Source organism: Microcaecilia unicolor, chromosome 3 (genome assembly GCF_901765095.1).
Source record: "Microcaecilia unicolor chromosome 3, aMicUni1.1, whole genome shotgun sequence".
Taxonomy (NCBI): domain Eukaryota; kingdom Metazoa; phylum Chordata; class Amphibia; order Gymnophiona; family Siphonopidae; genus Microcaecilia; species Microcaecilia unicolor.
In genome coordinates, this window is record NC_044033.1 from 334,221,411 (window position 1) to 334,237,632 (window position 16,222).

The window sequence follows — 16,222 nt, forward strand, 5'->3', positions numbered from 1 at the left end:
CCCCATCCCTATCCTCCCTTCCCCCCCCCCCCCCCCGTCCCCTGTGCTGATCCCTGTTGCAGTCGATCAGCCACGTTCGGAGGAACAAACGCACTCTCTCAGAGGCTCAGACCGTTTGCAACTATATCTAATTCCACCTCCTCAAATCAACGTCCTCCATTCCTTCCATGTTCACAAGTCCCCAGCCTAAACACTAAGCATCATCCCACAATTTCAAGCCCTCCCACCAACCTACCCCACACTCCCCCTTCCTGCATATACAGTAGCCATCCTAGCCCCACGCAGACCCAACACCTTCCCCCTTTGTCCCACTCTATTCCCTTCTAGCCCCTAGTGTAAGCCCCTTTTCAACAGTCATGCTTATCTGCAAAATGTCCATATTCAAGCATCAAATCCTGCGTTTTGTCACAATAGTCAAGTGTCTCAGCTGGATGTTACTCCCTCATCACACATCAGACCAAGCCCTCATGAAGCCTGCTTGTCAGCCTTCTTCCCGCGCTCCACCACCACCTGCCATGCTGAATCTTTTCTAGGCTCAGTAATCTCCATCGGTCGCTGCGTCTGCACCAGCAAATCAGGACACCCCATAGCTCGCAACGCCGACCATGCTTCATCCAATGTCTTGACTGCGCGACTTCCCGTTCACCGAAATCCACACTGCAAACGGGAAAAGCCATCTGTACCAGATTTCCTTTGAGCGCATAAATCCTGTGACTTCTCGAAAAGTGCCACGTTTCTGCAGTGTGGTACACCAAATCCTGGTACACCCCGATCTTATAATTTTTCCAAAGTATTTCTTTTTGCACATGGGCCAGATTCAAAATCTTTTCTTTGGTGGGGTAGTCCAAAAAGCATACCATGACATCCCTCGGGTTAGAATCTTTCCATGGACCTGCAGCTCGATGCGCCAGTTGAATGTGTATGTCTGGTTGTTGGGTCCCATCTCCAGAAGTCAATATGTAAAGACACAATTCTCGTATTAAAGCTTCACAGTTACTGAGTGAGCCTGGTGGTAGGCCTGATTTGGCACGCGGCGGTACGAGTATCGCCACTTTATAAAAGGGCCCCCAAATGATGGAATGACAGCATATATAAATCTTTTCAAAAACTTCACTCATCAAATTGTACACTGCTGATAAATCATAATGCATGGGATATCTTCTCATTTCAACCCTAATATTTTTAATAAGTAAACCACTTGATATTTGATTTTATTTGAGGTATATTAAATAAAATTGAACTGTGAAATGTGATAGTCCATTTGCCAAGATAGCTGGATCCAACAATTTCTGCTTTAATATGAGCTGAATAACAGCCATCTTCCATATGGATGGTACTTGACCAGAATTTAAGCTATGGTTAATTATTTCTTTTTTTTTTTTTTTTAATTCTTTATTTATATTTTCAATATATCATTAACAAGGATAACCTTGCAAACATAAAACAGGCAAGTAATAAAAAATATTAATATTCTCATCCTGCATTATTCAAAAACTCAAAAAAAAAGAATAAGAAAAAAAAGAAAAAAAAAGGAAAAGAAGAAATATCTTATACAGGAAAAGAAAATTAGAATTAACTAATTAATTAAGAAACACAATTAACCTTTCTTAGACCTCAAAGCACGAGGGGGGAGTGATAGAATTAGAGAAGTAATCAAAACAAATAACATTTACAGAAGTAAAAGCTGCCATTTCTCCAAATTATTTTCTACATTTAGGTTAATTATTTCTAATAAAGGTGGATGAATCTTTAGCTCTGGTAACTTTACTCTATTCATTCCCAAAAGTGATTGCAAGTATCCACCCCACACTAGTGATGGAACATGTTTCAGCAAGTATCAAGGGAACCCACCATGCCCCTTACTATCCTCCCCCCCTTTAACAAAGTCACACTAGCAGCTGTTGTGCGATAATGCCGACAGAGTCCATTTACTTTGAATGAGCTTTATCATCATTAACCCACCAATAGCCACTAGCACGGCTTGATAAAAAGGGGCCTATATTTGCAAAATATGCATCTAGGCAGTGGCATAGCAAGGGCAGGGTGGTGGGGGCGGTCCGCCCTGGGTGTCAACGGGTGGGGGGGGGGGGGGTGCTCTGCTGGCGAGTCCCTACCAGCTCCATCCACCCGGCAGCTGTGTGGTGCAGCACCTCGTGTCTACGCTGCTGTAAGAGAAGAAAATCACCTCGTTGGCCCTTCCCTCACTTTCTCCCGCCCTCGAGGAAATAGGACGTTACATCAGAGGGCGGGACAGAGTGAGGGAAGGGCCGAAGAGGCGATTTTCTAAGTTTTTTTACAGCAGTGCAGAGTCGAGCGAGGCGCCGGGTGGACGGAGCTGGTAGACAGGTGGGGACTGGGTCGGGGGGTGCCGGGTCATGCCGGGGGGTGCGCGCAGCAGCAATCCGCCCCGGGTGGCAGCGAACCACAGAACGCCACTGCATCTAGGCAGATATAATCCTCACAATCTGCCTCCTGCTGCCTCAAAGCTTTCCTTCTCTGCCACGATCTGCCCAGACAGAAACAGGAAATTGCATTAGCGGGGAATGGATCCTGGCAGAGAGGGAAAGCTTCAGGGCAACCAGAGGCAGCTTGTAGCCCCTCTGAGAAGGGAAATGAATTTTTAAAGAAGATCATGAAGGTGAGGGAAAGGGAGGAGGAGATGGACTGTGGTGGAGAAATGGGGAAAAGATTCCTGGACAGTGGGGTACCCTGGAGCTGTGAGGCCCAGGGTAGCTGCCCTGTTTGCCCCCCCTCCCCCCCCCCCCGCCTAATGCCTGCCCTGTTAATAGCAAACCCATGCCGACAGCCTTCTTAGTCTTGCCCCAGGCCAGAGAGGCACAAGCTGTGGACAAATCTCCCACCCTCTGGAAATATAGCTGTGTTTTTATTTTGCTTTGCAGGAAAGGTTTGATTTCTACCTGTGTCTGAAACTCTCTTTGCAGTTGTCAAGTGTATTCTTTAATCCGTCATGAAGATGGACAGCCACACTACTTTAGAAAATATGAAGGGAATGTAATCTCACTGATTATAATCATTTTCTTCTCACTGAGATTTTCTATATAATTAATATGTGTTAGTTAATGAATATGCAATTTCTATAAGATATATTAAGAAAGCAAAAAAAAAAAAAAAAAATCAAAAGTATATTTAATGTCAAACATACATATCTGGAGAAGACATCCCTTGAGTCTGAATCTTTGAGGAACAGGACTCTATAAAGATTTAACAGTGCCCTCACCAGCTGCTGAATCAGAGCTAATAATACAGAGATCTGTGCAATATCAGAATGAAACTTGTGCTGTCTTTCCTCAACCTCCTGTGAGTGTTTCCACAGATTTACTGGTCTGCACTTTGAAAATTCTTGGTCATAATATGACTTTTTTTTTTCCTGCAAATTAGTATCCAAGACCTCTTAAACTTCCTCCTCATACTACAATTGCAGAGCAGGACGAGCAGGTTTTTGTTTCATAGGAAAACCTGATTCACAACCTGAAAGATGGCAGCAATTCTGGTCCTGATTTTGATACTTTTCCACATTCAATGGAAGACCACTGAGGGGCAGGGTCCACCAATAAAATATGAAAGCAAAAAACCAGGATACCACAAGGATGGAGACATCATGATTGGAGGAATTGTTACAATCAGAGATTTAGTAATCCCCAAACCACCGTCCTATACAACTTTTCCCACATGGAATTATATTTACTTGTAAGTAGCACAGTAGCTTAGTTCCTATTGGACAGACTCTTATGATTCATATGTTTAGGATGGTATCTGTCTTTAACTTTCAATTTGATTTGTAGCTTAATGAAGGATCTTTAGATAAGAGAGACCTTCTTAGAATTTTGCATTTGCCTAACAGGAATTTAATCGTAATCTGATGGTTTACAGTTATAAATCAGGGTCTGTCAATAAATTAATTGCCATTAAGAAAACACACAGAGGTAGATATTCAAAATCATTTAAGCAGTTAACTTCCAGTTTAACCACATTAGTCTTTTTTAAATTTTTTTTTTTAAATTTGGAGCTATCAAACTGAAATCCTTAGGTTAGATAACAAAATATCTTGTCTGAGTTACATGTGTAAAAGGAGAGTAATGATATTCATCCCCTTTTTGGTCAAATTTATTCTGTTTAAGTTTAGGACTATATATTCATCGGTCCTATATAAATGGATATTTTTTATTTATTTTATTTATTGCATTTGTATCCCACATTCCCCAACCTATTTGCAGGCTCAATGTGGCTTACATAGATTTGATAACATTGTCATAACAGGATATTGGATACAATTAGTAATGTGTAGCGCTTAGGAAGGGGTGAGAGAGTTGTTAGGGTAATTATAGGAGGTGTGCGCTCATAGTTGAGTGGACTTAGTGAGGTTATAAGTTCTCATTGTAGGCCTTATTGAAGAAGAAAGTTTTCAGAGATTTCCGAAAGATAGATGTTTCTTTGATTGCTTTCAGGTCTGTAGGTAATGCATTCCATATCTGCATGCTCTTGTAAGAGAAGGTAGTGGCGTGCATTGTCTTGTATTTAAGTCCTTTGCAGCTGGGGTAGTGCAGGTTGAGAAATTTACGGGATGATCTTGTGGCGTTTCTGGGAGGTAGGTCTACGAGGTTTAGCATGTAGATTGGGGCATCTGCATGAATAATTTTGTGTACCAACGTGCAGATCTTGAACGCAATGTGTTCCTTCAGTGGAAGCCAGTGAAGTTTCTCTCTTAGTGGTTTTGCGCTTTCATATTTGACTTTTCCAAATATGAGTCTGGCGGCTGTATTATGGGCAGTTTGAAGTTTTTTGATTGTCTGTTCTTTGCACCCGGTGTATAGTGCATTGCAGTAGTCCAGATGGCTTATTACCATTGACTGTACCAGGGTACGGAAGATGTATCTCAGGAAGAAAGGTTTTACTCTTTTAAGTTTCCACATGGTGTAGAACATCTTTTTCGTCGTGTTTTTCAAGAGTGAGGTTTAGGTCCATGGTGACTCCAAGAATTTTCAAGTTTTGTGAGACCGGAAGAGAACAGTATGGTGTGGTTATGGCGTTGAAGTTTTTTGTGTTATGTTGTGAGTTGAGTACAAGACATTGTGTTTTTTTCTGCGTTAAGTTTTAGTTGGAATGCATCTGCCCAGGTGTGCATTATTTGGAGGCTTTGGTTGATCTCGTTGGTGATTTCAATTAGATCTTGTTTGAATGGGATGTAGATTGTGATGTAATCTGCATAAATGTAGGGGTTGAGGTTTTGATTGGCTAATAGTTTGGCTAGAGGTATCATCATTAGGTTGAACAATGTTGGTGAGAGAGGGGATCCCTGGGGGACACCACATTTAGGTATCCATGGTGATGATCTGTCCGCGTTCGTTGTTACTTGGTATGATCTTGTGGTCAAGAATCCTTTGAACCATTTTAGAACTGTGCCTCCTACTCCGAAGTATTCTAGTATATGTATTAGTATTTCATGGTTGACCATGTCAAAGGCACTGGACATGTCGAATTGCAGGAGGAGGATGTTGTTACCTGTCGCAATTGCTTGTTTGAATGAGTTCAGTGCGGACACTAGTACGGTTTCAGTGCTGTGATTCGTCCGAAATCCTGATTGGGACTCGTGAAGAATTGAGTGTTTATTTACGTATTCAGTAAGTTGTTTCGTCACTATGCCTTCTATGAGTTTGGTCATGAGTGGAATAGATGCTACTGGTCGGTAGTTAGTTAAGTCCATTGTGCTTTTTTTAGCATCTTTCGGTAACAGAGTGAGTAACGGATAGTGTAAAGCAGTCAAATAAGCCATTTGCTTATCTTTATGCAGAGACCACCCTGCTGAATATCGATCTTACATTGTCCAGGTAAACAGATGAGAAACTTCTCAGCTGAATTCTTATTTAGCTCAAGGTATAAAATGAGCAAAACTAGTGATCTTAAAAATGTCATATAAGCAAATGTTTTCATCACCATAAAAATCTTAGAGGTCAGTATTCAAAGTGGCATCCAACCAGTTAGTGCTGCTAAATATCATACTAACCACTAAAAACAAAACCAGCTATTTTGTGTGTTCAGAGAGTAGAGTCAGCACTTATGTGGTTATGCATATGATGACCTGATGAATCAGATTGGTTAAAAGACTTCTAGTTATTTCTATGACCTTGTTTCATATGGAGCTTGTAGGGATCTGTACCCAAAAAATGTATTTATTTTATTTATTTATTGCATTTGTATCCCACATTCCCCCACCTATTTGCAGGCTCAATGTGGCTTACATAGATTTGTTGATATTATCGTAACAATATATCGTATACAGTTAGTAATGTTTGGTTTCCTCTTTCATTTGCTTTTGAAACATGAAAGATCATTTGTTTCCATCAGTGTGCTGGTTAACTCCCGTTTGAAGAAACCCTCACTTGATCACCAAAGGACGGGTAAAGATGGCCGACCGACCAGTAGCCCAGTGACAAGCTCCTCAGACCAAAGCGGACCTTACGGATCCCGAGCCCGCTGAGGGCACTGAGACCGGGAGACCGAGGCTGCTAGAGGTCGGGAGAGACACCACCTCTGCTGGAACTGGTTTAACCGAGCCACGACAGTGCGAGACCCGTGTGAAATGGGGAGAGACCGCATTAGTCCCAGGCCAGGACCAGACTCGGAGGCGACCTGAACGATTTCACTAACCTGAGCTCCTCCGGGATCCGTAAATCTCTGTGTTCCCCGACATCTCGGGAATGTAAGAGGACCCAAAAACCCCTCGCCAAGCGTAGGGCCGTGAACAGCCCGAAGACGTGTAGTGCAGAGCCGAGTGGCCCAGCAGGAGAGGTGACGAACACGAGCAACGGTGCCCAGACCCGAAAAAGCGATCATCCCCTCCCTGCCGACACGAGCGGAAGCCACGAGGAAGAGTGGATGCAGAGTGACCAATCCCCTAACCCAGTAAGTGCGGAGACGGGCGAAAGACGGAGCCCAGACCCGAGAGAGGCTGCACCATTGCAGCGATGGAACAAGGCAGAACACATCCTGGGAGCGAACGTGTCCCCACCACGCGGCTCATCTGCTTGCTGGCGACCGAGGGCTAGAGAGAGCAGACCCATCGGGACCACCCAGGTGTCAGCGGACATCCCTGACCGAGCCGGAATGGTCAGGAGTTAAATCGGAGCCGAACTGCTGCAGCGTCGACCAATCCAAACAAGCCCAGCAATCCAGGACGCGAACGGCAAATTCGGCGAATCTGCCCCGAAAATTCCAACGCGCATCCCGACGGGAGCAACCCGAGAGTGAGCCCTCCGAGAGAATCCTAAAATCTGACCACTACCGGGTAAAGTGCTCCCGAACTGACCTAACCTTAGGAGCCATCATTTAAGGAACGACTTGCTTTGTTTTGAACTGCATGCACCGCTTTGTTTGTTTCAACTGCATGCACCGATCACAGCTAGGACGTAAAAGTTTGATACTTTGCTTTACTATGCACCGCTTTGTTTGCTACAACTGCATGCACTGATCACAGCTAGGACTTAAAAGTATGATGCTTTGCTTTACTATACTTTAAACAGAAGGCAAATAAGCTGCCATACCTAAATAGCACCATTCTTTGCATTGATTAAATGTAAATGCTTTTGAATGCCTTAAATATTTTACACAAAAGGCAAATGAGCTGCCTAGCCAAAACAACATTATTTCCTGTACTGATTTAAATGCAACTACCATGCTTTGCCATATAAAAGACAAGTGAGCAGCTGTTCTAATCGTAAAGCAAAGAAAATTGTTGCTTGCACCGCTAATAGCTTTAATTTAAATGCAATCATCTCACTTTGCTTGTTCTGACCTCAGACAAATTAGCCGCCTCGCACAGTAACTTAAAAGGTTTAATATGTAACGCTTATTACTATGCTTTAATTGTAAATGCAGGCTTGCTTTGCTTTGATCACAAACCAAGCATGATCAGTATGAACTGCTGCCAAGCCTAAATGTAAACGCAAGCTCTGCTTCGCTTTGAATGTAAACCAGCAAATTGATTGTAATAGCGCCTCAAACACTGATATGAATACCAGCAAAACACTCCTAGCCATCTACTGTCTCACCCTACTCTTACACGCAAACACAACCCATGACCCAGATAACAACGAACCCATAACTCACAAATCATACATCACCTACATACACAAAATGTCCACCCTAAAGAACATACATAACAACTCAACCACAATATACCAACTTTGTGCACAACCTACCAATAACTTACCAGACCAAAGACACAATAACCAACCTAAAGGAAAAAACTCCACATACGAAAACCACCAACAAAAAGAGAATAACAACAACAACAACAACAACAAATTCAACCAACGAGGAAACAGACAACTAATAAAAAATAAACACATTGAACCCCCCCACGGACTCATACCGCTCAATCCAAATAGGATACATCAATGCAAGATCAGCAGTAAGCAATTCAGTAGATATATCAGACTGGATCACCACAGATAATCTAGATGTCCTATTCATCACGGAAACCTGGTTCCACAGCCCTACAGACCCCGCCATCTTAGAGACATGCCCACCAGAATACAAAATCACCCACTGGACAAGAAATAGAAAAAGAGGTGGCGGAATAGCCATTATTTACAAATCCGAGTTCACCATAACAACTACAGGTGAATCCACCTCATCACAACTTGAAATTGCCTCGACAAGAATTAATCACCCAAACCTACTAGGACACCTTAACGCAATCCTATTCTACAGACCACCAGGAAAGTGGCAAGATGCTCAAACTCAACTTATGGACTTCATCTCAAACACATGTGTCTCTACCTCAAACATCCTCATATTAAGAGATATCAACCTACACCTTGAAGACGACACCTCAACAGGCACACGAGAATACAAAGAATTTTTAAAACTCTGGGATCTATACTTACCTAACACTCAACCAACACACATAAAAGGACACACACTAGACATCATTACACACAAATTTGACCCAGACTCAACAATCCTACTTACTAATACAACATGGGCACCCACACTATGGTCAGACCACCATAAAGCACATGTCTCCCTTCACTGGCGAACAACACACAGAAACACAATCAACAAACATGAGTGAACAACATACACCACGAGAGGAAAAATAGACCCCACAACATTCTGGCAACAGATTTATCAAAACGAATGGTCAACAAATGCAGACACCATCCAATTCCTCCAGGAATGGGACGATATATGTAAAACAACATTAGACAAAATCGCCCCAATCCAAACAAGAACATCACACAGGAAAAAATCAAATCCATGGTTCACCGAAGAACTGAAAAAACTCAAAACACAAGTCAGGAAACTAGAACGCGCATGGAACAAAAAGAAAGATGAACAAACACTAAATGCCTGGAAACTACTTCAGAGGAAATACAAATACACCATAAAACAGACCAAAAGACTACATTACAAAACAATGATTGGACCATACTACAAAGACACACACAAACTCTTCTACCTTGTGAATAAACTGCTAGACACCACACCAGTTACAAACAATAGCAAAGACATACCAAGTGTTAACCTTGCGAAATACTTCAAAGAGAAAATTATACAACTACGACTTAAAATACCCGCCAGCCCTATTGAATACTCCACACTCCTAGATTGTCTAGACCCAGAAGACGGAATATACCCAGCAGACAGAACCTGGACTGAATTCGAATTACTATCAGAAGACCTCATCTCTGAAACACTGAAAATATTCGCCAAATCCTACTGCAAACTAGATATATGCCCAAACAACCTCATGAAATCAGCTCCTCAACAATTCATAACAGACCTAACGAACCATGTAAACTCCATGCTACAAAACGGACTTTTCCCAAAAGAAAAAGGAAAAATTCTACTCACCCCAATACCCAAAGACACAAAGAAAAATGCAAGCGAAATAACTAATTATAGACCAGTAGCATCCATACCACTAATAACCAAAATAACTGAAGGGATGGTAACAAAACAACTTACAAACTATCTAAACAAGTTCTCAATACTGCATGATGCCCAATCAGGATTCCGATCGAATCACAGCACAGAAACAGTATTAATTACCCTAATGACTAAATTTAAACAAATGATTGCAACCGGCAACAATATACTCCTTCTACAATTCGACATGTCAAGTGCCTTTGATATGGTCGACCACGAAATCCTATTACACATACTTGAATATTTCGGCATCGGAGGCAATGTCCTAAACTGGTTCAAGGGGTTCCTAACCTTGCTCTCATACCAAGTCACATCAAATTCAACTACGTCTGCAGCATGGACATCAGAATGTGGAGTACCGCAAGGATCACCCCTATCACCAACTATTTTCAACCTAATGATGATACCCTTGGCAAAACTTCTATCAAACCATAACCTTAACCCATACATATACGCCGACGATGTAACAATATACATCCCTTTCAAACACGACATTAAAGAAATCTTCAATGATATCAACCAAAGCTTACTCATCATGAACACCTGGGCAGATGCATTTCCATTGAAACTGAATGCAGAAAAAACTCAATGCCTGATACTTACCTCCCAATACAACACGAAAGAATTTACCGCAATAAACACATCAAAACTAAATCTTCCAATTTCAGAAACTTTAAAAATCCTTGGAGTCACCATTGACCGCCACCTAACACTTGAAACTCACGCAAACAACACAACCAAAAAGATGTTCTACTGCATGTGGAAATTGAAAAGAATAAGACCATTCTTCCCAAGATCCGTCTTCCGCAGCCTAGTGCAATCACTCGTACTCAGCCATCTGGACTATTGCAACTCACTATACGCAGGTTGCAAAGAGCAAACACTGAGGAAACTTCAAACAGCCCAGAACACAGCAGCCAGACTCATCTTTGGGAAACCAAAATACAAAAGTGCGAAACCCCTATGAGAGAAGTTACACTGGCTGCCACTCAAGGAACGCATCACTTTTAAAGTATGCACACTAGTCCACAAAATCATTCACGGTGAAGCCCCAGCCTACATATCTGACTTAATAGACCTACCACCCAGAAACGCTAAAAGATCATCCCGAACTTTCCTCAACCTCCACTTCCCTAATTGCAAAGGCATAAAATACAAAATGCTGCACGCATCAACCTTCTCTTATATGAGCACGCAATTCTGGAATAAACTACCACGAAACCTGAAAATGAACTATGAACTAACTGACTTCCGCAAACTATTAAAGACTCATCTCTTTGAAAAAGTCTATCGAAAAGATCAAAACACATGAAGTCCACACACACGGTTAACAATGCATCAATACATTCTCCTCTGTACTATTATCCCCCGTAACTGTAACACATTTAAACCTTAATTTTACAGGAAAAAAAATATATTAAGCCCAAACGTTATCCTGCTAATGTTCTGTTGCCCTATCAGTACCCGTTGTTCTTCTATTGCTCAGTTGTTCTTCTCCATTGTTTTATTCCCCTTAACGATACCTGGACCTTGTTTTAACTTAACTCCTCACAATGTAACCATAATTGTGTTTACAAATTGTACTTCCATTATACAATGTATTGTAAGCCACACTGAACCTGCAAATAGGTGGGAAAACGTGGGATACAAATGCAATAAAATAAATAAATAAATAAATTATAGGCCTGTTCTAAAGTGGTTGATAAAACAATTTTCTCCCAACTCCTATGCATTCTGAGGCCACAAATATTTTCCTTCCACACCTATTTGGCTTTTGTGTAGACCATGGCATGGAGTCCATTCTGCCTGGTTCGTGAGTGAGATTTACTCTATCCTTGGTAAGGGTCAGATTGAACACCTCATCGCTTTAGATTTATCATTGGCTTTTTATCTAATGAATCACAAGCTTCTTCTTTGCTGTTTTGTGAATTCTGAGCTCTCTGGCATGGTATTAAAGTGGTTCAACTCCTTTCTTACTGATCGTGCTTCTCAGTCTGTGCCCATTCTACTCTGTCCATCCCTCCCTTCACCTGTGATGTTCCTTGGGGTCACCCCTTCTTTTCCAAAATATTTCTTAGTCCTCTTGTCACTGATCTTCAGAATGAAGGTGTCTTGTATTACTTCTATGCTGTTGACATTCTTAAGTTTGTTCTGCAAAGTGATCTTAGCCCTGATTTTTCCTAGATTCAACATTATCTCAATCCAATTTCTTTTTGGTTTCGATCTAATCACTTGATCTTGAATGCTTCTAAAATGGTCACCTGTTGAGTGACAGGTGTAAAGGACTGCCTCTCATTTTCCCTTTGTTGACTAATTTAAATACCTTGGAGTTTACATCAACCAGCACCTCTCTTTTGAACCTCACATCTCTCATGTTATTCATATTTGCTCATGACCATTGCAGCAGTTTAGATAAATGTAGTCTTATGTTGACCAAGAATCTCAGATTATGTTCCTGCATGCTCACATCATATCTCAGCTGGATTACTGTAACACTGAGTATGTCAGCTTCCAACAGATACTTCTTCATTATCTTCAATCAATACAAAATACCATAATCAGACATAGGTCTGATCACACCACACCACTCCTCTGTTGCTATCACTGATTTACAGTCATGTTTCAAATTCAGTATCCCTCCCTATTTGGCTAAATTTATTGTACCATACTCATCTTCCCTTCTTTTACGTTCATCAAATTCCTTGTGGCTTTTCATACCTCTGTCTTCACTGATGCATCTTGATACCACTAGACAAGCAACAGTTTTCTTTTTTGTTTTTACTTGTGGAATTTAGGTGGAAGTTATCAATATAGGCTACCATTAAATCAGGTTATTTCACTGTTAAGCCAGGTTATTAATTACTATTGCATAAAATGGGACATCTGCTCAAACAGAAGATGTTAGCAGTAGAATTATCCATCTTAATGGTAGCCCACATTGATAACTTCCCTTATTAGTATCCATTTAGCCATTGAGTGGGGTTTGTACTTGCTGAAGAAAGAGGGGACCTGGAGAGAGAGAGAAAGTAAAAGAGATCTAATTTGAACTATATGAGAGTAACATTTCCCAGCCAGAGAACAATTAATGACCTGTAGATCAATTTTCAGAAGGATTTATAGGTACCAAATGTGCTTGTAAATGATTAGATTAATGACCTATTCACTAGTATGTTCATACATAAATGCCGATATTCTGTTTATTCACTGTTTTATGACTATCCAGCTTATAATTGAAAAAGAAAAACGTCTATATTGCGACCCAAATCGGGAGATAGACGTTTATCTCACAAAAACGAATAAAGCGGTATAATCGAAAGCCGAATTTGGACATTTTCAACTACACTCCGTCGCGGATGCGGACAAAGTTGATGGGGGCATGTCGAAGGCGTGGTGAAGGCGGGACTGGGGCGTGGTTATCGGACGAGCAGAGATGGGCGTCTTTAGGTGATAATCGAAAAAAAAGGCGTTTTTACCGCGATTTTGGGTCACTTTTCTTGGACCCTGTTTTTCCACGAATAAGGCCCCAAAAAGTGCCCTAAATGACCACATGACCACTGGAGGGAATCGGGGATGACCTCCCCTGACTCCCCCAGTGGTCACAAACCCCCTCCCACCACAAAATATGCCGTTTCACAACTTTTTATTTTCACCCTCAAATGTCATACCCACCTCCCTGGCAGCAGTATGCAGGTCACTGGAGCAGTTATTAGGGGGTGCAGTGGACTTCAGGCAGGTGGACCCAGGCACATTCTCCCCCCCCCCCCCCCACATGTTACACTTGTGCTGGTAAATGGGAGCCCTCCAAACCGCCCCCCAAACCCACTGTACCCACATGTAGGTGCCCCCCTTCACCCCTTAGGGCTATAGTAATGGTGTAGACTTGTGGGCGGTGGGTTTTGAGGGGCATTTGGGGGGCTCAACACCCAAGGGAAGGGTGCTATGCACCTGGGAGCTCTTTTACCTTTTTTTTTGTTTTTGTAAAAGTTCCCCCTAGGGTGCCCGGTTGGTGTCCTGGCATGTGAGGGGGACCAGTGCACTACGACTCCTGGCCCCTCCCACGAACAAATGCCTTGGATTTATTCGTTTTTGATCTGGGCGCTTTCATTTTCCATTATCACTGAAAAACAAAAACGCCCAGCTCACAAATTGTCGAATAAAACATGGACGTCTATTTTTTTCGAAAATACGGTTCAGTCCGCCCCTTCACGGACCCATTCTCGGAGATAAACTCCCATGGAGATAGACGTTTTTGTTCAATTATGCCCCTCTATATGAATATCTTTCACAGTTCATAGTTAAAAGGTAGTACACATATGGGTGGAGTATGGGTGGGTCACAGGCAGGTCTCACATTTATACACATAGGGATCGATTCAATCTAAATCGGTGCCAAAAAAAGCACATACAAGTATTCTATCGTGCACCTGAAGTTAGGTGTGGTTTATAGAATTAGCGTTTATAGCTCGGAATCACGTCTATCTTTAGGCACGACCATTTGCACCAGCTCAAACGTTTTATATTTAGCTATGGCCATTTGAACCAGCTGCTCAGAATGCCCATGAACCACGCCCCAATTTTAGCCTCGTATGTTAAATTTAGGCGTGGATTGTGAGCCCAGATTTACTCACAAACACTTTTTATAGAATAAGGGGATAACAGAAAATACTGCACGCATCTCCAGGTATGAGTATTTACTCCAACTCTAAGGCTGATATATGTGCTCACATCTTATGCTAATTTTCTGTAAAGGAGGGTAGGTTCCATTTTATAGAATTGCTCCCATAGTGATGATATTCATCCTGTATACAGATAGCCTGTGCATTTAAGTTTAGGACTAATATAATTATATTTTCAAACCTTTTAACCTGGCTTTTAAAAACACACTCTGACCACTGGCTTTGAAAATAGTTCCACTGCTTTCTTTCCATCCTTCAGTGAGTGATTAATTGTCTGATCTTCATTGTCTTACAGTTTTCATAAAGAAAGCTATTATGACTACCTGGCCTTTGTTTTTGCAGTGGAGGAGATTAACAACAGCTCAGAGCTCTTACCCAACATCACATTAGGGTTTCATCTTTTTGAATCTTATCTCAATCCATTCTTTGTGTTTGGGGCTGCCATGAGTATATTTACTGGTATGGACACCTGGGTTCCTAATTATCGTTGCAAAACATCTGGCACGCTGGCCGCAATCATTGAAGGCCTTACATCACAGCAATCAAGTCAGATGTCCAATATGTTCAGGATATTCCACTATCCACAGGTAAAAGGACTATTCTGTTTTCTTTTACTGTATAATCCATTAAGAAAGAGTGAAGGATGGGGAATGCTGTGATGCATCAGTTTGAATTAAAAAGACCATTGGGAGGGGGCAGTGTGGCTAATTGTATTTAGGTCTTATTTTCAGTACCTACGTTTGCTTATCAAGGGGCCCCTTTACTAAGCTGGGTGACAAACCAGCTTATTTTCGAACGAGAAGGCTGACGAACTTCTGACACAAATCGGGAGATGGCCGGCCATCTCCTGAAGCCGGCGAAATCAGTATAATCGAAAGCCAATTTTCGCCGGCTTCAACTGCAATCTGTCACAGTGCCGGCCAAAGTTAAAGGGGGCGTTTCGGCAGGGTACGGAAGGCAGGACAGGAGCGTGGTTACCAGATGGCCGGCTTCGGCTGATAATGGAAAAAAGAAGGCCAGCTCTAACGAGCACTTGGCCGGCTTCATTGGTCCATTTATTTTTAGGACCAAGTCTCAAAAAAGTGCCACAACTGACCAGATGACCACCGGAGGGAATAGGGGATCACCTCCCCTTACTCCCCCAGTGACCACCAACCCCTCCCACCCAAAAAACTTTTTTTCAACATTTTTTTCCAGCCTCTATGCCAGCCTCAAATGTCATACCCAGCTCCATCACAGCAGTATGCAGGTCCCTGGAGCAGTTTTTAGTGGGTGTAGTGCACTTCAGGCAGGTGGACCCAGGCCCATCCCCCCCTACCTGTTACACTTGTGGTGGTAAATGGGAGCCCTCCAAATCCCCCCCCAAAACCCACTGTACCCATATGTTGGTGCCCCTTCATCTCTAAGGGCTCTGGTAGTGGTGCACAGTTGTGGGGAGTGGGTTTTGGGGGGGATTTGGGGGACTCAGCACCCAAGGTAAGGGAGGTATGCACCTGGGAGCAATTTTTTAAGTCCATTGCAGTGTCCCCTAGGGTGCCCAGTTGGTGTCCTGGCATGTTAGAGGGACCAGTGCACTACAAATGCTGGCCCCTCCCA

The 16,222-nt window shown here is 42.4% G+C and overlaps 1 protein-coding gene across 1 annotated transcript in view; it reads left to right on the plus strand.

Moving 5' to 3' along the window:
* Positions 1–3,496: 3,496 nt before the first annotated feature.
* Positions 3,497–16,222, plus strand: part of LOC115464709 (vomeronasal type-2 receptor 26-like) — a 50,602-nt gene continuing 37,876 nt past the window's right edge. The window contains exons 1-2 of the mRNA XM_030195070.1: positions 3,497–3,708; positions 14,922–15,213. Coding sequence (XP_030050930.1) covers positions 3,497–3,708; positions 14,922–15,213 — 504 coding nt within the window. The remainder of the gene's footprint in view (positions 3,709–14,921; positions 15,214–16,222) is intronic.